We start from the raw sequence: 22,455 nt of genomic DNA, 5'->3' as shown, positions 1-22,455 counted from the left end.
AGTAAAGACACAAGTCAGCGGACTGCTGCCACCTACCGTCCATCTATAGAATAAATAAAAAGGTTGGTTATACCCTTATGTATTTCAGTAGATCTACTCAAGAATAACCTAAACGGTGTACATTCTTCATCCGTTTTTATCAAAGTAAGTGAGTATGGTAGATTCTTAATGTAGAAAACCAGAGTGTACCATTGTAATCCGGGGACAGAAGTCCCGATAATATCCACACCTCCCTCTGTTGCTGAAGGTTTCTACTGTCCAGTCGACACTTGACCTAAAATGTGTTTCAGTTACAACTCCATTACTCTCGTACCCATTTGATCCAATCTTGTGTTTGTTTGCGTATATATCGGTTATTGACAACTGTAATTCCACCGTAAATGAATCATCGATATGAAATAACTTTCGATTTCGAATTTCTGTTAACCACTTCCGGCTTCCGTCCTTTCCGTTCGAACTGACATTAGGTCAACTTTAAGGTAACGCACTTTAAGATAACGCACTTTAAGATAACGCACTTTAAGGTAACCCGCTGACGTTCAAACCAGAAGACAACTTGTGAGGTATTTTATCTTAAAACTCGATGTCAATCTCAATATAGCCTAATAGCAACAATTGTTTTGTTTTAATCACATGTAACTTTACCTACAAACTGGGGGCGTCAACCTTTTGTAAATTAACTTGAAATAACTAGTAGCTTAATGGTTAACCATCATTGTGTCATCTTGGGTCCTTTAACTGTAAATATATTCGTTTAATTGTCCAGTTAACCAGTTTGAGGATGCAAGGAATCAAACGTCCAAAGTGTTTTTACCTGTAGCTCTAGAACACCGACTAACTGTTACTGTAGTTAATAGTACTGTAGTCAGTGTTACTGTAGTCAGTGTTACTGTAGTTAGTAGTACTGTAGTCAGTGTTACTGTAGTTAGTAGTACTGTAGTCAGTGTTACTGTAGTTACTGTTACTGTAGTTAGTACTGTAGTCAGTGTTACTGTAGTTAGTAGTACTGTAGTTACTGTTACTCAGTACTGTTACTGTAGTACTGTAGTCAGTGTTACTGTAGTTAGTAGTACTGTAGTTACTGTTACTGTAGTACTGTAGTCAGTGTTACTGTAGTTAGTAGTACTGTAGTTACTGTAACTCAGTACTGTTACTGTAGTACTGTAGTCAGTGTTACTGTAGTTAGTAGTACTGTAGTTACTGTTACGCAGTACTGTCACTGTAGTCAACGCAGTACTGTTACTGTAGTCAGTGTTACTGTAGTTAGTAGTACTGTAGTTAGTGTTACTCAGTACTGTTACTGTAGTACTGTAGTCAGTGTTACTGTAGTTAGTAGTACTGTAGTTAGAGTTACTCTACTACTACTACTATGAGGGTTTCCAACCCATCCATTCCCAAAGTCGGTGGACGGGCTCTGATTCTTTTGCTAAAGCCCGAGGCGGCTGCATGAGTCCTCTCAGTCATCATGGAGCCGTTTGGGATCGAGACCGATTCATCAATCAACCTTCATAATCGAAGCAACCCAACTCACACAAGGGCTTCACGTTTACAGACGTGGTTGGGGACAATAAACCGTTCTGTTGCAGACCACAGCGACTGTACTGCTGTTGCTGTTGTAACAGTAATAAACTACTGTGGTCACAGAAGACACAATACAGCATACAGCAACAATAAACACACGGAAAAGGGGTTTCCCGATCTGTGCAATCTTTTTCTTCTTCTTTGAAAGGTTTAAGTGTTAAAGGGTAATGTTCTTCGGAGTGTAGCACCACAGGAGAAGAGGAGAGTGGGATCCCTCCGTCTGTTTTAACTGAATTGATAATATGTTCAGTTAATTGCTCATCCATTTTGATTGGTTGATTGATTTGATTCTTTCTTTTCTATAATAGATTCTAGTTGGTTGCCCATGGCTATCAGTCGATTGGACGTCCTCTACAGACGGCTTCTCCTTACCAAACTCTTCATACAGGGATGGGGAAAACCTGACGACTTTAAGAGGTACATTACAGAGGAAGAATTCACATGCTAATCTGAACATTTTAAAATTGGAATGGAGTCTCTAGGTGAAAAATTGAGCAAGAACCTAAGAAGAACAATAGTTGAGCGCTGCAGCAGCACTCACCTAATAACACGTCATTTTTGCAAAGGCTATTTTGAAAGTGGATTTTAACACAGTATGCTTTATGAACATGGTTGGTGATAGTTTTTAAATGCTTACTTAAATGCCTTTTTACCATACCTACCAAGCTCACTTTATCTGCCACGTATGGAAGACTGCTATTTCTCTAAATATAGTCTAATCTGCTTTTGGCAGTCTACATGTCCATATATTGTAGTGGTGCAGCGTCAGCTACATGACCATGTTCATCATGATGTATTCATTAGGCCATGGCCATCATACTCGCCATATTGTACGACCCCGTTATTGTTGCTTTCAACTATATTTAAATTTGAATTTGCCTGTTTATTTTGTACTTTTCAGTATACCACGTTCAGTATGACCCTAAGTACTGTATCAATTTGAATATTAAAATGCAAATGAACACCAGACCATTCTTGTGAGTTGTCCACCTTTTTAAGATTAAAACCATAGACGGGTAAAAGCATGCCATGCTGACAATGCTATGATGTTAGAAACACATAAACTAATAGAACTGATACTGGATTGGTTCAATTTAAAGGAGGTGTGGAAATGATCAAGCATTGACAAGTCCTTAGCAGTGGGGGAGCCCAAATCTAAATCTGTTTAGGGCCCATTAAAGGCTAAGTTTGAAACTAACTAACTGGTTGAACTGAAAGTGATTAATTAAAATAATATGATTGTGTAAGAGTCATTAGATATTGGTTATGAAACATAGAACAAACAAGGTTTTTTTTAAATATTCCAATAGTATATAATTGTCCTGCAAATTATTAAAAATGCCCTCTCAACAGGCAAAAAGAGCAATGGTTAAAAATAGTGTTTATCCTACCCTAGTATTTACGGTCATCAAGTTGTAGCATAGTAACAGGAAAATGATGGATGGACTTCATTTGTTTATTTCTTTCCGTCAGAATCTTCGAGTTCCGTAAAATCATTGGGGACAGAGAGAGATGCAAGCACCTGGTGCCAAAAGACTATCCTGTTTACATGGAAAAGGTACAACACTTTTGTCTTTTGTGAATTTCTTCAAAGCGTGGGTATATATTTTGTACACCTTTATAGAACATTAGGCTCCCTAAACTCCAAGATGCCATGTTTCTCCTCTCCTTATATCCTCTCCTCTTCCCTCCTCCTCTTGTCCTTCTCTTCACATTATCGTCGTTAAAAAAAAAAAAAAAAAGCGACGGTACTTTTGGGTTTAGTGGTAAGACAAATTAAAACATCGGTAGGATTACATTGTTTCCATACAACAAAAGTATAAATGGTATAGGCCATTGGACCAGCGTGTGAGAATACGAGTCTGTCATCGTTTCCCGGAAACATGGCGTAGTGGTTCTTCTGGGCTTCTCAAGAAGGACACACCTGATTCATTTGTTATGCTTATTACTATGGGCAACGGTGATGACAGTGCTTGATTTGTATTGTTTTTGTAGTGCAGTACCAGGATAAATGGACCGGATACATCAATAGGACCAACTAGGCATGTCGCAGCATGTGCATTTTCGAAAGAAAATGTGTGTGGCTGCAGAAGCCACCGAGCTAGGCTAATGAGCAAGCATGCCTAATCCAAGTCCCTGGGCCACTTTAAAGCAGAATTATGATTCATTGAATAATGGGGCTGACTTTTTTGTTTGATTGCCAGTTACTGTGGCGCCAAAGATGTACTTTGATACTGGCGACGTTGTCTGATCTAGTGATGGGCGAACAAACGTTCATGACCGTACGCCAAAAGACATTTTTCAATTAATTTCTGTAGCGCCCCCTAGGGTCCAATTTGGATGAACTTCAGCCTGGTTAACCATACATATGCTTCTTATTCTTGACTTAAGTTAACCCTGTCTTTAGGCACCTCCCCTTTTATTGGGCTGGCCGTGCAGCCACCATTTAGTTCCCTGCTACAGGTTCCCCGGGAACATCATCATAAACCTAAAAAAAACCTAACCCTAAACCTAACCTAACCTAAAATAAACCTAACCTATCATCATCATCGTCTCTTACTGTTAGTCAAAGGGGTCACCAGATATTCTTGTTCAAAGTTGGCGCTTTTGGACCATTGCTATAGCGCCACCTTTGGGCCAATCAGTATAATTTTTCTGGTGAAAGTTACACCAAAAACGACGCAGCAGTTTTTGCTGTGTAAGTTAAACGTGTCTGAATAATAATAATAAAACACTAATGATTACAATAGGTTGTCTTTGCACTTTGTACTTGGCCCCCTAAAATAAATATAATAAAACTAGAGCCTATCTCTATATCGGCCGATATTGAAAATAAAGATATATCGGCCTTTATTCTGTGTATATAAATATATACCATAGTGGGGGGGGCTCCATGGGTCTCACGCAGCATCGCTTTAAAACCCAGAGCTGATGAATCAATGACCTGTTTGAGCTACTAACACAGAACAGGATGTACTACTACTACTAACTACTAGTGCTCTGTTAAGAGGTTCAACCTCCACAGTACAGGATTTATAAAGAGGTGATTTCTTTAATAAATCAAAACCATTTCAAAAGTTTTCATATATACTCATATCGGCAAACATATACGGTGATATATATATATATATATATCAGATAGGCTAATATCTAGTAGTGTGTAGTAATTAGTGTGGTTGCTTTGCAACCACACTAAATCATTGAATGCATGCAGGTGAAGCAGTCATCATTAATTGTCAACTTACCTTGGTGGCAAACGATGCGGCTCTGCTTAATATCGTTACCACCTAATGTCTTTATCACCGCTGATGATAGACAAATACGGCATCCACATAGGATGTGCAGTGCTGTGTTTCTCCTCGACAATTACGAGGAGTCGTCCACACTCATAGGCCGTGGTCTCTATTATTAGACTTATAATGTTAAAAACGTACATCAAATATTCACCAACTGTCATATATTAACCATTGATTTACTTTGTTGCTACTCCTCGAAGAGAGAAGACCACTTCGACTGTCATATCCATAATGGGTACTTCATTTCTCCTCTGGAACACTGGGTGCCTGGAATACTGCCCCCAGAGTCTGTTAAAGCAAGGTAACTCCTATTCTGCCCAAGGTGTGCCTCCGTTACCAATCCTCTGCTTCATATGATCCTTCTGAGTCTGTTAGTGAGTCTAACCCTAACCCTTTCTATCCAATAGACCAGATGGAACAATATCCAAAACGATTAGAACTTTATATGGCAAGTTATATGGCAGGCAAATGATATAATAAATGATATGGATGAAGATAGTATCTATATTGGTCTACCCCCTCCTGATTCTGTGTGTCATCCCTGATGTGCCCAATTTACTCGTAAGTAATGCTGTGTGTTCTGGCCAAACAGAACGGTATCCCACGGTATATAACGGTATGCCGCTAAAATGCAGGGAAACCTACCATACAGTGTTTCACTCTGTAATATGCTGTGAAGCGCAACATTTCATTTAATGATGGTTGAATTAGCCAGTTAATAGTGCATTTTTATCTTTTAAAAGTTAATTTAAATGATCCTGGCAAAATGTAGTAAAACTAAAATGTTTGCATTGAGATGTCATTGTTTCCAAGGATTATAGACAGTTTCCCCATCCAACGAACCAAACTGGGACTATATGGTGGAAGAATCATAGCAATACGACAAAAGACAGCGGAGAAATACAATTTATGTCAAATATATGCTAAACGTTTAAACTGTCACAAAAAGGTTTCCTCAGCTGTCTAGGTTGCCCTTTCACACGGGTACCGGAAGTCTGAACTTTAGTGTATAGTCCCTGGTTGGCCTACACTGTTACACCTGGCCCCTACTCTAGTCAGGAGGATCGGAGAGTCAGAGAATTAACAACAAAATAATAAAGAATGAAATTCTAATGGGATTATAGAGGAAGATTGACAGCTCTGTGTTCATCTTCTCCTTGTGATCGCTTTGTTATAAGTCTTGATATGTGAACGCTAATAATGTAATATATAAATATAATATATATACTGTAAATCGCAGACCGCCTGCTGCCCATCTGACCGCTCCAGTCCGCCCCCACACGCCTCGTCCTTTTAGGGTTTCTTTGTTCGTACCACCAGGCCAAACGTTAGGGGAGACAGGGCAGTATGGCTATCAGGGCTTAGGGTTAAAGGACAATTGCAGTATTTTGAACATTGAGCCCCTTTCTGGTTTGTCTACGATGAAATAGAGTGGTTGACACCGACATTTTGACTATTGGTCCTGTCTCGGTATTTGTCTCATTTAGAATCACCCTGCCTGCTTTAGAATTAGTAATTCAATACCATTAATTGAATAGTATTGAATGGTACAGCACCTTCATACCATTAACCTTTATGCACTTGTACTTAAGTGAAATTAAGGTCTAAGAGTAGAGTTTTATTGGGCCATAGTCATGTTTGTAGTAGTTATGTATTTGATGTGCTTTTCTGATTTAGGTTTCAATTCATAGTTCCGAAGAAGTGGCAGAAAAATAAACCAGTCTGCATCCACTTGGCTGGGAGTGGAGACCATGTACGTATCTGCTATTTTTATTTAATCCTTGTACTCCTTGATGTTTCCTCCTCTCTGTGCACTCTCTGAATCACAACATGATCATTCTAGGAGGAAGGATTATTGTTGTCTTCTCCCCACAGAGAAGACGCCTATTCTATTCTATTCAGATTTCATTGATATCCAGAGTTCACAAATCAGTTGGAGGGATGCCCGAAATACCACAAAACGTTACTCTAATGCCGCTTTTCCACCGACAGTACCAGCTCAACTCGCCACGACTTAGCACGGCACGACTTGGTTTGGTTCCAGCCATGTCGCGTTTCCATCTAAAAAAGTACCTCGTCAACGTGGGCGGGTCGTAGAAAAGTACCTCTTCAACGTGGGCGGGTTGTCATTCCCGGGTTTTAATCCCGGGAGACGGGATTCCCGGGAAATCTGATCAAGACTATTTCCTGATTCCCTGGAAAGGTTATGACAGGAAATGGGAAATAAAATAAATTGCGGAGCATAGGCGAACTATGGCTTTAATCGGATTAAGCTGTGCATGTAAACATACTGTCTGTTGTAGAGACGACGCAGCAACACCTCTACCCAAGCCCCCCCGCCCCCTGGAACCACGGAGCGTCTAATCACATTAACTTCAGAATAAATCTTAACGTTTTCTTGAAATCTTTGTGTTGATAGTTTTTCTGGCGTCGACGAACCCTCATGGCCAGACCGATGGTCAGAGAGGCGGGAATGGCCTCCCTGCTGCTGGAGAATCCGTACTATATCCTTGTACTGTTGCATCGCCTTCCTGCCTGGCAGAATCCAAGTGTTTCTGAAGTATATCTTACAAACATTTTATGGACAAACCTCAGGGTGAATGTTTTTAGGCTAAAGCTTTTGTTTCTCAATAATAATGATTTGGTGTGTGCGTGTGCGTGCGTGCGTGCGTGCGTGTGTGAAAATAAAATAAAAACCAAAGCTAGGCCTTTAATCTACCCTGGAGTTTATTTATTATTGATTCTTTGTTATTTTTACTCCACTCGTTACAATTCTAACAATCCTTGTTTTGGTGCCTTAACACAATCTCTACATGGTTACCGTAAACCTAAAGACCAGCTGTAAGTATCCTGTAATGTGACTCTTACAGTGTTGTTTGTTACCATCCCTCTTTATCAGATCACACCTTCGTGTGTTCGAGGCTTCAAAGATAGATCTGAGTTTGTCTTGATGTGGTTTCTTGTAGGCGGTCGTGTTTGAAGAACGTCTCCGACCTGTTCGTGATGGGCGGAGCTCTGATCCTGGAGTCAGCCGTCCTCCTCAACTGGCTGGAGAGAGAAGGCTTCTGGCCGCTGGGGATGACCGGCATCTCCATGGGCGGCTACGTGAGTTACAGCAGCAGCTCACGTGTCTGTCCTGTCTCACTGTCCTGTCTCACTGTCCTGTCTCACTGTCCCGTCTCACTGTCCCGTCTCACTGTCCCGTCTCACTGTCCTGTCTCACTGTCCCGTCTCACTGTCCCGTCTCACTGTCCTGTCTCACTGTCCTGTCTCACTGTCCTGTCTCACTGTCCTGTCTCACTGTCCTGTCTGTGTTACTGCTGAGCCCGAAAAGAAAAAAATGTTAATCTTGCGATAAAAGATTGACACCGTTAAAATGGGTTTGCGTTAACGCCGTTAATAACGCGTTTAACTGACAGCAATAATAAATACATAATGCTGTTTAACTGACAGCACTAATAAATACATAATGCTGTTTAACTGACAGCACTAATAAATACATAATGCTGTTTAACTGACGGCACTAATAAATACATAATGCTGTTTAACTGACGGCACTAATAAATACATAATGCTGTTTAACTGACGGCACTAATAAATACATAATGCTGTTTAACTGACGGCACTAATAAATACATAATGCTGTTTAACTGACGGCACTAATAAATACATAATGCTGTTTAACTGACGGCACTAATAAATACATAATGCTGTTTTCGATCTGATTGATTGGACCCGTGAAAATCTGCGTGAGTCTAAAGCCCCTCTGAAGAAGGGCTCTGTGTACCGGAGCAGGCCTCCTCACACCACCTCCGCACACCTCCTCCTCACACCGCCTCCTCACACCGCCTCCTCACACCACCTCCTCACACCTCCTCCTCACACCACCTCCTCACACCACCTCCTCACACCTCCTCCTCACACCACCTCCTCACACCTCCTCCTCACACCTCCTCCTCACACCACCTCCTCACACCTCCTCCTCACACCACCTCCTCACACCACCTCCTCACACCACCTCCTCACACCTCCTCCTCACACCACCTCACACCTCCTCACACCACCTCCTCACACCTCCTCCTCACACCTCCTCCTCACACCTCCTCCTCACACCACCTCCTCTCGCCTCCTCACACCTCCTCCTCACACCTCCTCCTCACACCACCTCCTCACACCGCCTCCTCACACCACCTCCTCACACCACCTGCACTAGTGCAGGGTGTGTGAGGAGGCATGCTCCTCCTCACACCACCTCCTCACACCTCCTCCTCACACCACCTCCTCACACCACCTCCTCACACCACCTCCTCACACCACCTCCTCACACCACCTCCTCACACCACCTGCACTAGTGCAGGGTGTGTGAGGAGGCATGCTCCTCCTCACACCACCTCCTCACACCTCCTCCTCACACCACCTCCTCACACCACCTCCTCACACCGCCTCCTCACACCACCTCCTCACACCACCTGCACTAGTGCAGGGTGTGTGAGGAGGCATGCTCCTCCTCACACCACCTCCTCACACCTCCTCCTCACACCACCTCCTCACACCACCTCCTCACACCGCCTCCTCACACCACCTCCTCACACCACCTGCACTAGTGCAGGGTGTGTGAGGAGGCATGCTCCTCCTCACACCACCTCCTCACACCTCCTCCTCACACCACCTCCTCACACCACCTCCTCACACCGCCTCCTCACACCACCTCCTCACACACCCTGCACTAGTGCAGGGTGTGTGAGGAGGCATGCTCCGCAGATTACAGACCAGAGTCTGTTCAGGACTTTGTGGAGCAGAGTCGGCCCCTTAGAAAAAAATAGGAAAGCTTGTTTCTAGTGAATCCAACAGGGGTGCAGCCTCCGACAAACTCAGCAGATAACTGTTCTTCAAGATCTAAATATCCTCATTGCTGAGCTGTCCGCATCTATATTATTTTTCAGAAACTACGAGCTATCGTGGTGAAATACTGCGACACTGTCAGCTGCTGTCTGCTCTCGGTCTAGCTCACTATCAACGTGTGTTCAAACCAAAAGACACATTTGTCGCCTGGTCGTGTTGTCGCCCAAGTTTTGCAGCGCAACAAATCATAATCCGTCGCTGTGCAAGTTTTATGTGTTACGAACTTTGTCGCGCCACATATTTTGCCCGCCAACGGTGCTTCATGCCAATTCATTCTCAACCATGGCCGAGATAACCACCATTGCGTGTCTTTACCTGTGGTGGAAGAGGGAGAGACGTCGGAATGCCTGTCGTTTATGGGTTCATAATATCATCCGAAGGCACACACATCTTTTGGCCGTGATATTATATATTATATTATATAGATATTTATTTATTATATCATATAATATTATATAAAGAGCTCCGGGAGTCACAAACGGCAACAATCACTTTCTCCTCCATGCTGCGGTTCGCTGCGGTTCACTGCGGAGTGCACGGAATGGTTGGCCGGTTGAACGCTGATTGGCTGTTATGTTACATCATCCAGGGAGTGAACGCTGATTGGCTGTTACGTTACGTCATCCAGGGAGTGAACGCTGATTGGCTGTCATCACGTGAATGCCGCGGCAAAGTTCAACTATTTCAACTCCAGCGAAAGTGTCGCGCTGCAAATCCTTGTGAACGCGCTCGCCCGTGACAGGGCGTTCATGCCGCGCCACAAGTCAAAGAGACAAATGTCACCTGATTCGCGTCTCTACGTGGAATTTGTATGGAGTCGTGTCACCCCGTCGCATTTGGTGTGAACGCACAGTCAGGGTGAAACTCTGCGACGCTGTCAGCAGCTGTCTGTCTGTCTCAGTATTTTGTACCCTTGCTGGGTACTGTTTTAGTTTTGCATAGTCAAAATGACAACAAATATTTTCTAGTAGATAGATCTATAGATACACACATATTTAAATGGATCTTCATCCGTAAATGGACATTAAAGGTGGAGATCTGTAATTAGGAGTGACCTTAAAACCTATTTAGCCAAAGTCTAAGCATTCATAAACATAAGCCTACTTGTCCTTGTCCCACGACCGTTCAGTTAGGGTTAAATAGATATATACAGGTACATATTGTGAAACATATTGTGTATTGGCAACAAAACTGTCCGGAACAGTCATATTCAATGCTGACTAAAACCACTATGAGGACTGGTTGAACCCGATAGCAATCAAAACCATATCACCGCCATGCCAAGTCAATCCTGTACAAATCTCAGATGAGCAAATATAGGTGTTTTTAAACCGCATTATATCACAGAAAATGTTTTCTTTATCAAACATAAATCAATGACTAATGTATAGATGTACTCTTAAGTTCATAACATATTGTTTAGTTTGAATTTGTGTAACCTGGGTCTTTAAGATGCACCCCTTTGTAACATGTGTGTTTGTTTCAGATGGCGTCTCTGTCTGTGACTAACTGGCCCAAGCCCATCCCTCTGGTTCCCTGTCTCTCCTGGTCGACTGCCTCCAGTGTCTTCACCACGGTAATGATCACAGGCTGCTGGATGGGTCCACGTCTTTGGGTTTTTTCTGTCAATCTTGTTTTTAATCTTTAGGACAAGATAGTTTTTTGTCGCTTAATAGTAACACAAATAATAATATAATAACATATGAGATATAGTTTATTATTCTACATAGATTAGGGATGCATATTTCAGGAAAAAATCTTGATGGATTTTCTTGTCATCGTTGGGCAGAATTGTTTTGCCTGCAACTAAGGCACACACACATTAAAAACATGTTTATGACCTTCCCAACTAAGGCACACACACATTAAAAACATGTTTATGACCTTCCCAACTAAGGCACACACACATTAAAAACATGTTTATGACCTTCCCAACTAAGGCACACGCACATTAAAAACATGTTTATGACCTTCCCAACTAAGGCACACACACATTAAAAACATGTTTATGACCTTCCCAACTAAGGCACACACACATTAAAAACATGTTTATGACCTTCCCAACTAAGGCACACACACATTAAAAACATGTTTATGACCTTCCCAACTAAGGCACACACACATTAAAAACATGTTTATGACCTTCCCAACTAAGGCACACACACATTAAAAACATGTTTATGACCTTCCCAACTAAGGCACACACACATTAAAAACATGTTTATGACCTTCCCAACTAAGGCACACACACATTAAAAACATGTTTATGACCTTCCCAACTAAGGCACACACACATTAAAAACATGTTTATGACCTTCCCAACTAAGGCACACACACATTAAAAACATGTTTATGACCTTCCCAACTAAGGCACACACACATTAAAAACATGTTTATGACCTTCCCAACTAAGGCACACACACATTAAAAACATGTTTATGACCTTCCCAACTAAGGCACACACACATTAAAAACATGTTTATGACCTTCCCAACTAAGGCACACACACATTAAAAACATGTTTATGACCTTCCCAACTAAGGCACACACACATTAAAAACATGTTTATGACCTTCCCAGGCACAGCGGCCTGTTCTCAGTGGCTGTGAGTTCCAAAAAAAAGCATTAATCAGATAATCACTATCACCTGTGCAAGTGGCATGGTATGACGCATGCATTCAACTTTTTTTTGATCATCTTAAATGGTTTTGAAATGAAGAATACAGTCACCCACAAAAAATACATTGCAAAACTCCTTCTAGTAGCCAACCAATGCCCAGGTACAGCTCGTTCAGCACCCCCATCCTCTAGGACACACTAGTAGTTCCACTGCTATGCAGATGCTATGCAGATGATAGCCAGTTATATCCCTCTAAATCCCAATGATCCTCACACCTTAAATAACCTCCGGGACTGTCTTCACCACATTAGATGCTGGATGCTTCTCAAATTGATTGTCAACATCTTTAAGGTTGTCCTATTTTACCACTGACTCCATCAATCTCAATCAACAGCCAGATTAGGCTGTTGATGAAGAGGTCCATCTGGGAGGATGGATATCAAGCAATCTGCAATGTTGGACCCTCTATCTGTCAAATGACTGTTTGATTGTTATCTGCCACTTTGCATAGTGCACTGTCCCATTCAGATGTACAAAGGACTCGTTCAATCAGTACCCAGTTGCTGTTAATGTAGTGCTAAATTACATAAGGGATAATGTATAGAACGCCGGTCATTATCGGGAAATAAGCCCAGACAGGGGCCCCTGAAGGGGCTTATTTAAGATAATGACTGGTGACGTTCTGTACATTATCCCGCTTATTACACGGCTACTTGCGAAAACTGAAAAATGACTTCACACGCTGTGTCTTTCTACAATCACCATTGGTAGTGTTGATCAGCAGAGAAACAGTCCACCCAAGACGTTGACGTCGCTTAGCAACCGAATCCGCTGGGGTTGACAAGTTACCGGACTACTTACGGAGTGATACGAAAGACATGAAAAAAATCCACTTTCCTTAACAGCGGTCATTATATGCTTATTATTGTCATTATTGAAAAGGGTTATTATATTATTTATTTATTTTTTTACATATATGATATGCACCTATGTCAAACAGGATTATGAGCTCTCCAAAAGGTTTGGTTCTACTTTGATCACAGGGGGTGCTGGAATGAGTTATGCACAAATACGATTATGTGATTAATGAGACGGTTATTTCAGCTGTCAAAGTCAGTACTTCTCTGGTGCCCCCGGGGACAAACACATACTGTAGGCTACAGTAGGCTACAGTACTGTAGGCTACAAGTTGTATGTTTTTGTGTTGCATTGCAGGCTGCAGTGCGGCCCTTTCTTCCTCTTTTTTGATTGGTTTTAGAATGAACACCTTCATGTAATACTATAAACCAAATTGCTCTCTACGTAATTATATACATTTGTAATACTTTGTCCCAGACTGTCGACAACAATACAACATTTTAAATTAAACTATTCTATTCTCTTTGGTTTCAGGGTGTTTTGAGTAAAGCTGTGAATTGGCGAGAACTGGATAGGCAGTATGCAATTAACTCAGTTTATGAAGAGGAAATTAGCAAGTTGCTTGAATACTGTGGAGTAAGTTGTACCTTTTATATCTCAAATGAAAATGAAAAAAATACTTAAATTCCTCGTGGACAAATGAGATCAACAAAAAAAAAAGTTAATGTTATTTTTCTGTGTTTCTATTAGGTGGATTCTTTTAAAAGGGCCCAGGATCTAGTAAAGATCTCTCAGGACAGTTTGAGTTCACTAGACCATCTGGTGTCTTTCAGTGGAGATGGAGAAGCAACATTCCGTTATCCCAGACATAAAGTTGTGAGAAGTGGGGAATCGGATGGAAACGGTTCTGAAGACGGACTAGAAAAAGTGAACTCAAACAATAGGAGACATTGCTTTGACACTCTTCCAGGGTATTTGAATTGCAAATGTTAAAAAACGAAGTAAATGTTGATTCAACATTTAAAGACATTATATGTTGACGGCTCTGGCTTCCTTTTCATAGGCAAGCTAACGATGCTGAACTTAATAACAGCAAGGACTCTACCACCAACTATCAGCCATTCTCACAATGGGAGTCTCTTTGTTTTATGAAGGGATTAATGGACGAATGTACACACATGGCTAACTTTTCACGTAAGTATTTCTCCACACAAACTGGTGGACGTTAAGGATTTTTGGAACTAGCCAGCCTGACTAGTCCACCATCATTTTAACCAGCAGGGCTGAAATGTTCCATTGTAGTCTCGCTGAGACGGCACGCAGTATTTATCTGGTCGCAAGAACAGCCAGGAGAAGTGGATTAAATGAGTTAGGGTAAGGTTAACCCTAACAGCCAGGAGAAGTGGATTAAATGAGTTAGGGTTAGGGTAAGGTTAACCCTAACAGCCAGGAGAAGTGGATTAAATGAGTTAGGGTTAGGGTAAGGTTAACCCTAACAGCCAGGAGAAGTGGATTAAATGAGTTAGGGTTAGGTTAACCCTAACAGCCAGGAGAAGTGGATTAAATGAGTTAGGGTTAGGGTAAGGTTAACCCTAACAGCCAGTAGAAGTGGATAAAAGGCATGATGTAGCTGTTTTCAGCCGACCTATGATATCATAGGCATCCTTATAAAACTGGAATGTGATATAATGGGAAATTATTATTGAATAATAATTGTAATTCTAACTTATCTCTTGATCTGAATATCCCAATTGCCAAAAAATGTGTAGAATATATTTGGAGATCATTTCCAGTGGTGGTGGAAAAAAACTTCTAACACAGAGTTCGAGAAAACCGAAGTTTGTAAGATAAAGACTTTAATTATCACTCAGCCTATATGCCCCGTTCTGCCCGTCCATTATCCGCTCATCGTTACCTCATCCCATGCATCCTTTCCTTATGTGGAGATGGACTGTACTTCCTTACACTGTAACCAGTGCTCCCAGTCCTCGACCACAGCCTGTTCTTACCATGTATTGAACTACTTACCATGTATGGAACATGTTCTTACCATGTACTGAACTACTTACCATGTATGGAACATGTTCTTACCATGTACTGAACTACTTACCATGTATGGAACATGTTCTTACCATGTACTGAACTACTTACCATGTATGGAACATGTTCTTACCATGTACTGAACTACTTACCATGTATGGAACATGCTAGCTGCCCTCATTATGTCAGCTTGGGGCCGTGCTGGTTCACATTGGCAGCTTTAATGGTAGCAAACTGCAGCCGGACCACGTTGACTCAATGTGTCTCCACACTTATGGGTTAATATAGCGTAAAGGCAAGATAATAATTATATATTATCATTTAATTTTATAGTAAATTTCTCCCATACAGAGTAAAATGTTTTTGAAGTGTTACTAAAGTGTTACTAAAATCACATTGCTGAGAACTGGGAAGGACTTTATAACGTTCCTCTTTTGTTTCCCTCCAGTCCCTGTAGATCCCAGTCTTATTATTGTGGTTCAGGCTGAGGAGGATGCGTACGTACCTCGTACCGGAGTCCTCAGTCTGCAGCAGATCTGGCCTGGATGTGAAGTCCGATACCTTAAGGGAGGACATATCGGCGCCTATCTATTCAAACAGAACCATTTCAGGTAAACCACTGGAGGGACCTGAGCAGCTGAGTACTCTGTGGACACCAATAATAATGACATTTAAATAGAGCCCCAATCTATTTTTCTATTTTTGATATGTACACTTGAAGGTAGAATATGGAGCATTCTGTATTCTGAAGGTGACATTTGAATATACATGAAATTTAAATCTCCCTTTCTCTTGCAGAAAAGCCATCTATGACGCCTTTGACAGATTCCTACAGAAATACTCAAACCATTAATAGCCAGGACAGCCATGGATACCTCCAAAGACTTGGAAGAAATACTACGCAGAACTGAAAGCATTTGCCTATACTCCTCGAGGAACATTATGTAATTCAACAATTATGATTTTCTTATGAAACATTATCAATGTACACAATCGTTTCAAGTATCAGTTTAAACTTCAAACTGTGTGAAATAAACTTGCCTAATATTATTATTAACTTAATTGGAATTCGATGCATGCATACATGGTTTCATCAAAAGGAGATTTTGTGTGTAGAACTTTGTGTAGACCATTTTGTATCTACCTGGTGACGTCACATTCTCTCTAGAGCAGGTCGGACGTACCGTTGTACCGTACAACTGGGCCGCAGCATTAGTCCGATAATGGGCTCTGGCTCAGCGAGGTCAACCGTACGACTCAACAAACACAGATGGCTGCGCCCGTAAAGAGATTCATTTTCTTTGTATTTGTGCCACATTGGTGGCACAAATACATATACATATGTACGTTTGTAGGCATATGTGTACCGCTGTGTACCAACGTTACATTCTGGTGTGAGACTGGGTTGTATATCCATCATACACATTTGCATTTGTTCTTTTTTTGAAGTATACATAACTAGAGGGTGCACTGTACGATCCACTCCAGGAAGATGCATCTCTTGAGAAGATGTAGAGATGAATGAATGATGTTAGAAAGAAAACAAAAACGCTGAAACTTTAAATCACTCCTGAGGGCTATTCCATCAACCAAGCTAAACGTAAAGCCGGGCTTATTTCGCTTGGCCTCTCTACTTTCAGTTTGAGTTCCGCTCCATTAACGTGACTTAGAGGGGACATATTATACCACCAGGTGTGAGTGTGATTAGCCGTTTTGAAAATGTGTCGCTTCTGACATCACAGGTGGGCGTGTCCACCTAGATGTGTGCTGGAAAGATCAGTCTACCAGCCAGTGGGTTAGCGAGGTATGTTTTGCTCAAAGCCTGGGTTAGCTGGGACACAAAAGTCTCATATCACTGCTATGCCGACGACACCCAGCTATTCCTCTCATTCCCTCCATTCATTGCAACGCGCATATCTGAATGTCTGGCAGACGTCAGCACCTGGACGACTGCCCATCACCTGAGGCTTAACCTCAACAAGACTGAGCTCCTCCTAATACCGGGGAAAGATTGCCCACACTTGGACTTACTGGTCACTGTCGAGAACATCACTGTATCTCCGTCTCCAACTGCCAGAAACCTTGATGTGGTACTAGACAACCAGTTATGTTGCACCGCCAACATCACCGCAGTGGCCCGATCCTGCAAATTTGCAGGATCTGTGGCCCGATACTGCAACTCGCTCCTAGCTGGACTTCCGGTCTCTGCTATTAAACCTTTGCAGCGTATCCAGAACGTGGCAGCGTGCCTCGTGTTCAACCTACCTAAATTCTCCCACGTGACTCCCCTCTACCGCCACCTCCACTGGCTCCCTGTAGTAGCCCGCATCAGATTCAAGATGATGGTACTGGCATACAAGGCAGTCGATAGAACTGCCCCTGCCTATCTCCAAGCCTTGATCAAACCACACACCACAGCTCGATCCCTCCGCTCAACTACCTCAGCTGGACGTCTGGTACCGTCATCACTAAGAGCAACCAAAGGTCGATCAGCTAAATCACAACTCTTCTCTATCTTGGGACCACAGTGGTGGAATGAGCTCCCTGCTGATGTCAGGACCGCAGAGTCGCTCACCAGCTTCCGCAAACGACTCAAAACCCATCTGTTCAGAGTTCACCTCAGACTCTACATAGCCATTTAGTCCCTTATTTGTCTGTTGCACTATTGCAGCTTCCTTTGACAATGTCACCATTTGTGGGTGTTCCCGTGGACCCTGGAGCCCGTATCGTACAGGGGTCTCTCCGGGGAGACAGAGGGTCTTTTGGACAGATCCGATCCCTTGGCATTGCCTGAGAATATTCTTTGAGAGATACAGGTTCTCAACAGAGGGTATTCGTTATTTGATCGTCCTCGTTGGACCTTATGTAGACAGTGCTTACTGTTGCGCAGTGTTCTATGTCAGAGAGTGGAGGTAGCGCGTCAGTTTTGAATTTCTGCCTACGGGGTTCTTCTCCCAAGTGCATTTATGTAAAGCTTAAGTCCCAATTCTGGAGGGCTAGTGTGCATGCGAAGGATGCACGTGTTTAGTGTGTTTAGTAAGTGCTCCTCTCCGTTACTTACAAAATCATCTTTATACCGCATCCTTTTTTCCCATAGACCGCAAGTGTGTGTGTATATACCTCCCTAAGAACCCTATCAAACTGAAAATCCAAAATGCCGATGCCAAACGTCTCCAGCAAAGCCAAATCCACCCACAGCCAAGCTACCGGAGCTGGAGCTAGTACCATCGATAGCTGCAACCCTGATAGCGATTCTCCCACCAGGTTGGACATGCCTCCAGATAAAACTTACGATATGTGTAAGGAGCTGTGCAAAGAGGCGTCCGAGTCAGTCCTGCGCTGCATAAATGAACGTTTCGATTCCTTTGAGGCCAAGTTACAGTCACTCGCAGCTTCGCACGCCGAACTGCAAGCCTGTGTGGCTAACCAGGAGCAAGCTACTAGCGACCTTGACGTCCGCATGATAGCGCTTGAAGCTAAATGCACTGAGCTGGCGGGACGCAACACTCAGCTTCATACCAAGGTGCTTGACCTGGAGGCCCGCTCTCGGAGGCACAACATCAAAATTGTGGGGATACAAGAGGGTGAGGAGGAAGTTAGACCCACTGAATTCGTCTCCAGATTAATCCCCAAACTGCTCGGTGACAAACACTTTCCGCATCCAGTCAAAATCCACCGGGCGCACCGCTCCCTCCAGCCGAAGCTGGCCGCCGGCGACAGACCGTGTACCATCCTGGCGCGCATCCAGTTGATTCTTCGCCTTGGCATACAACAGTCCATGGAGTACAAGGGAGGCAAGGTCCTTATCTTCCCGGATTACACCAGCGAGGTCATGGCTCAGCGCCGTGCCTTCAGAGAAGTGCAGCAGGCCCTGCGCGACGAAGGAATAAAACACACTGCGATACCCGGCCAGGCTCTATGTTTATCCCAGAGACGGCGGAGCACCCAAGATTTTCGCGGACCCGAAGGAGGTGGCGAAGTCCCTGGAAAGGAATAATGTACGAGAAGGGGAGTAGATCCATACACTGACATTCTTCATTTAACTCACGGTTGCCTCGGGGTGAGGCAACTATTTGTTCAAAGCAGCTAACTAGCTGCTCGCAGCACGGGGGCCCCTCTGCATTCTGTTTTATATACACTATATTACAACTCAGGTAGCCAGGCGCAGCAGAAGGTAGGACTTGGGAAGATGTTAATAGCGATCTGGTTAGCATTCTGGGACGGCTTAAAGGGACGGCTGAAGGCAAATTAGAGAAAATGGGAGACATTATCTACAGCTACGGTAAAGAAAGATTTGGGATTGTTGAGAAAAGGACGAAACGGCAACATGAGGTACAACCTCCAGCTTAAAAGGACGAAGTTAGGTGCCGCCAGGACAGGTGCACTGCAGAGAAGAGACTTTGTTGCCTCAAAGGCATATTGACACTCAGTACTCCACACAAAAGGAACCCTAGTGCTACACAGACTGGTTAACGGATGAACTACCACAGAGAAGTTTTTGCAAAAACACCGGTAATAGCCAGCCATGCCCAAAAAATGTCGTAGTTCACGCCTTGACATGGGAACCGGATAGGACAGCACAGCCGAGATTTTAGCATCTATGGGCCGGACCTGCCCGTGGCCGACCTGCTTCCCCAAGTACGTAACCATGGCTTTACCAAATTCACATTTGGCTAGGTTAAGAGTCAAGGACGCTTCTACAAGTCGCTCAAACACTGTCGTCAAGCTAGCAATATGACTGGCCCAATCGCTTGAGTACACGACGACATCATCCAGGTAAACACTACAGTTCCTGACATTCCCTAGCACCAGGTTCATCAGACGCTGAAAGGTGGCAGGTGCATTCCTCACCCCAAATGGCATAACTGTATACTGCAGGAAGTGGTCTAGGGTCACAAATAATGAGATCTCAGAGGCTCTGGGTGTTAATGGAACCTGCCAGTACCCTTTCAGCAGATCAAGCTTTGTAACAAATGTGGCTGGCCCAACACTATCGATACAGTCCTCCATGCGAGGCAAAGGAAACGAGTCTGACACGTAACTGCGTTAACCTTATGATAGTCGGTACAAAAACGTGGGGTGCCATCAGATTTTGCAGCAAGCAAACAAGGAACTCCAAGGACTACAGCTGGGTACGGCTAAACCATTTTCCAACAGGTAATCAGCTTCTTTTTTCATCAGCTCTCTTTTGGCTAATGAACAACGGTAAGCATGTTGTTTAATGGGAGGTGCAGTACCAACATCAATGTCATGTTTTAATACGTTGGTGCTAGATGGTACATCACTAAACAGAGACGGATGGGAGTGTATCAAAGAAACAATCTCTTGTCGCTGATCTACAGGGAGATAGTTAAAATGGGCGTCTATTTCCAACAAGAGCTCTGTGTTGCACAGCCGACGACTCTGCTGATCACTGCCCAGCACCGCCAAACCATCGTCAGCCAAGGATTCCCCACAAACCAGGGAAGTAGATGCTTCGCCGGGGGCAGTAGTCTCCGGAGCCTTTTCCTGCTCCCCCCGGACAGCTTCTCTGGAATGATAGGACTTGAGCATGTTAATGTGGCACAATCGCACCCTACGCCTGCACTCAGGTGTGTGGATGACATAGTTTGTGTCAGACACCTTGCTCTCTATGACATACGGGCCTGAGAAACGGGCAGTAAGAGCAGAGCCAGGCGTCGGTAACAGTACCAGAACTCTCTCACCCGGTTCAAACTCGCGCTTAACCGCCTTCCAGTAAAACCGTTCCTTCATACTCTCCTGCGAGGAGGAGAGTGCCGCTTTAGCCAGTGCAGAAGCATGATATAAGCGCTCCTTACATCGCAATACAAAAGCTTGAACAGGAGTCTGTGGAGAATTGTTACATAAGAACTTTCAGTGGGCCCCACAGATTGTGCCCGAACACAAGTTCAGCCGGGCTGAACCCCAGGGACTCCTGTTTGACTTCACGTATGGCGAACAGTGTAAAGGGAACACCCTCATCCCAGTCCCTCCCATCATGACAGTACTTACACAGCACAGACTTAAGAGTTTGATGCCAACGCTCAAGTGCCCCCTGTGACTGTGGATGATACACACTAGAGACTGAATGAGTGACGCCCAGAGACTGCAACGCTTGCCTAAAAGACTTTGACAGGAAGTTAGTTCCTTGATCAGTCTGTACTTGATTAACTTGATTAATGCCCCTGTGATGGCAGGTGCAGTTATTCTTCGCAGCGGAATGGCCTCAGGAAAATGAGTGGCAACGCACATTACTGTTAACAAAAACTGGTTACCAGACTTTGTCCTCGGCAATGGACCAACACAATCGACCAATACATGTTCAAAGGGTTCACCAACAGCAGGGATAGGGTGCAAAGGGGCTGGGGGAACCACCTGATTTGGCTTCCCAACCACCTGGCAGGTACTACATGTTCTGCAGAAACGTACCACTTCTGTCTTCATCCCTGGCCAGAAGAAATGTTTCAAGATACGATCATAGGTTTTAGTGACACCAAGGTGACCAGACCAGGGATGTTCATGGGCTACCTCTAGTACATACTGCCGGTACGCAACAGGAACCACTATCTGACACACCGAGCCCCAGTCACCAACTGAATTGGTTTTTCCTAGTGGCGAACACCATCTCCGCATAAACACCCCGTTATCCACGAAAAACAACTGATTGTCAGTACATTTACTGACATCCCCCACTGCTAAACACTTCCTTAGAGAGGGATCACCTGATTGGGAGCTGATGAGTGCCTCACGTGTCAGTGGCAGCACATGATCAGCAACAGGGTCTGCCCCACTTCCACACTTTTCTAGCTTTGCAGTACAGTTCTGTTTCCCCCGTAGGTGGCAGCCTGTCCTCCAATAAGGCAGAAGCAAAGACAGAGTCAGATAGATCAACGTCCTGAGCTTGTTTTCTGGCTTGAGCCCTAGTTAACACGCTAACCAAAAACAGGTCAGGGTGACCTTCGACCAGATCATCATGTCTAGGTTCTGCAATAGGGATGTCGACAACTTTGGGTGATGGATATACTTTACCCCCAGCTATGTCGTTATCCATAATAAAGTCAACACCATCGACGGGAATGAGGGACGCACAGCTACCGGGAAGAAACCAGTTTTAAGGTTAGACTGGACGTGAATGCGGTGAAGAGGTGCAGGTACAAA

General features: G+C 43.6%; 1 protein-coding gene across 2 annotated transcripts; it reads left to right on the top strand.

Moving 5' to 3' along the window:
* Positions 1 to 37: 37 nt before the first annotated feature.
* On the top strand, positions 38 to 16,341 carry abhd18 (abhydrolase domain containing 18). 2 transcript variants are annotated; one of them, XM_084469387.1, is made up of 14 exons: positions 38 to 144; positions 1,890 to 1,998; positions 3,055 to 3,139; positions 5,078 to 5,178; positions 6,555 to 6,630; positions 7,297 to 7,383; positions 7,693 to 7,718; positions 7,844 to 7,982; positions 11,266 to 11,355; positions 13,792 to 13,893; positions 14,008 to 14,228; positions 14,321 to 14,451; positions 15,746 to 15,908; positions 16,096 to 16,341. In XM_084469387.1, the coding sequence occupies exons 2-14, from the start codon at positions 1,907 to 1,909 to the stop codon at positions 16,148 to 16,150; spliced, it is 1,368 nt and encodes a 455-aa protein (XP_084325513.1). In that variant the 5' UTR covers positions 38 to 144; positions 1,890 to 1,906; the 3' UTR covers positions 16,151 to 16,341. The 2 variants fall into 2 exon arrangements, with proteins under 2 accessions (XP_084325513.1, XP_084325512.1); XM_084469386.1 differs by lacking the exon at positions 38 to 144 and adding an exon at positions 423 to 563.
* The last annotated feature ends 6,114 nt before the right edge of the window (positions 16,342 to 22,455 follow it).

The sequence above is a fragment of the Micromesistius poutassou genome, assembly GCF_964030765.1.
Source record: "Micromesistius poutassou genome assembly, chromosome: 6".
Classification (NCBI taxonomy): domain Eukaryota; kingdom Metazoa; phylum Chordata; class Actinopteri; order Gadiformes; family Gadidae; genus Micromesistius; species Micromesistius poutassou.
This window is presented reverse-complemented; position numbering and strand designations above follow the sequence as displayed.

Bases quoted from the DNA above. Each gene is read 5' to 3' on its own strand.
- abhd18 (XM_084469387.1), top strand. From the start codon at position 1,907: ATGGCTATCAGTCGATTGGACGTCCTCTACAGACGGCTTCTCCTTACC. The intron at 1,999-3,054 runs GTACATTACAGA...TCTTTCCGTCAG, and splicing joins AAACCTGACGACTTTAAGAG to AATCTTCGAGTTCCGTAAAA. The intron at 7,384-7,692 runs ATCCTTGTACTG...CAATCTCTACAT, and splicing joins TGCTGGAGAATCCGTACTAT to GGTTACCGTAAACCTAAAGA.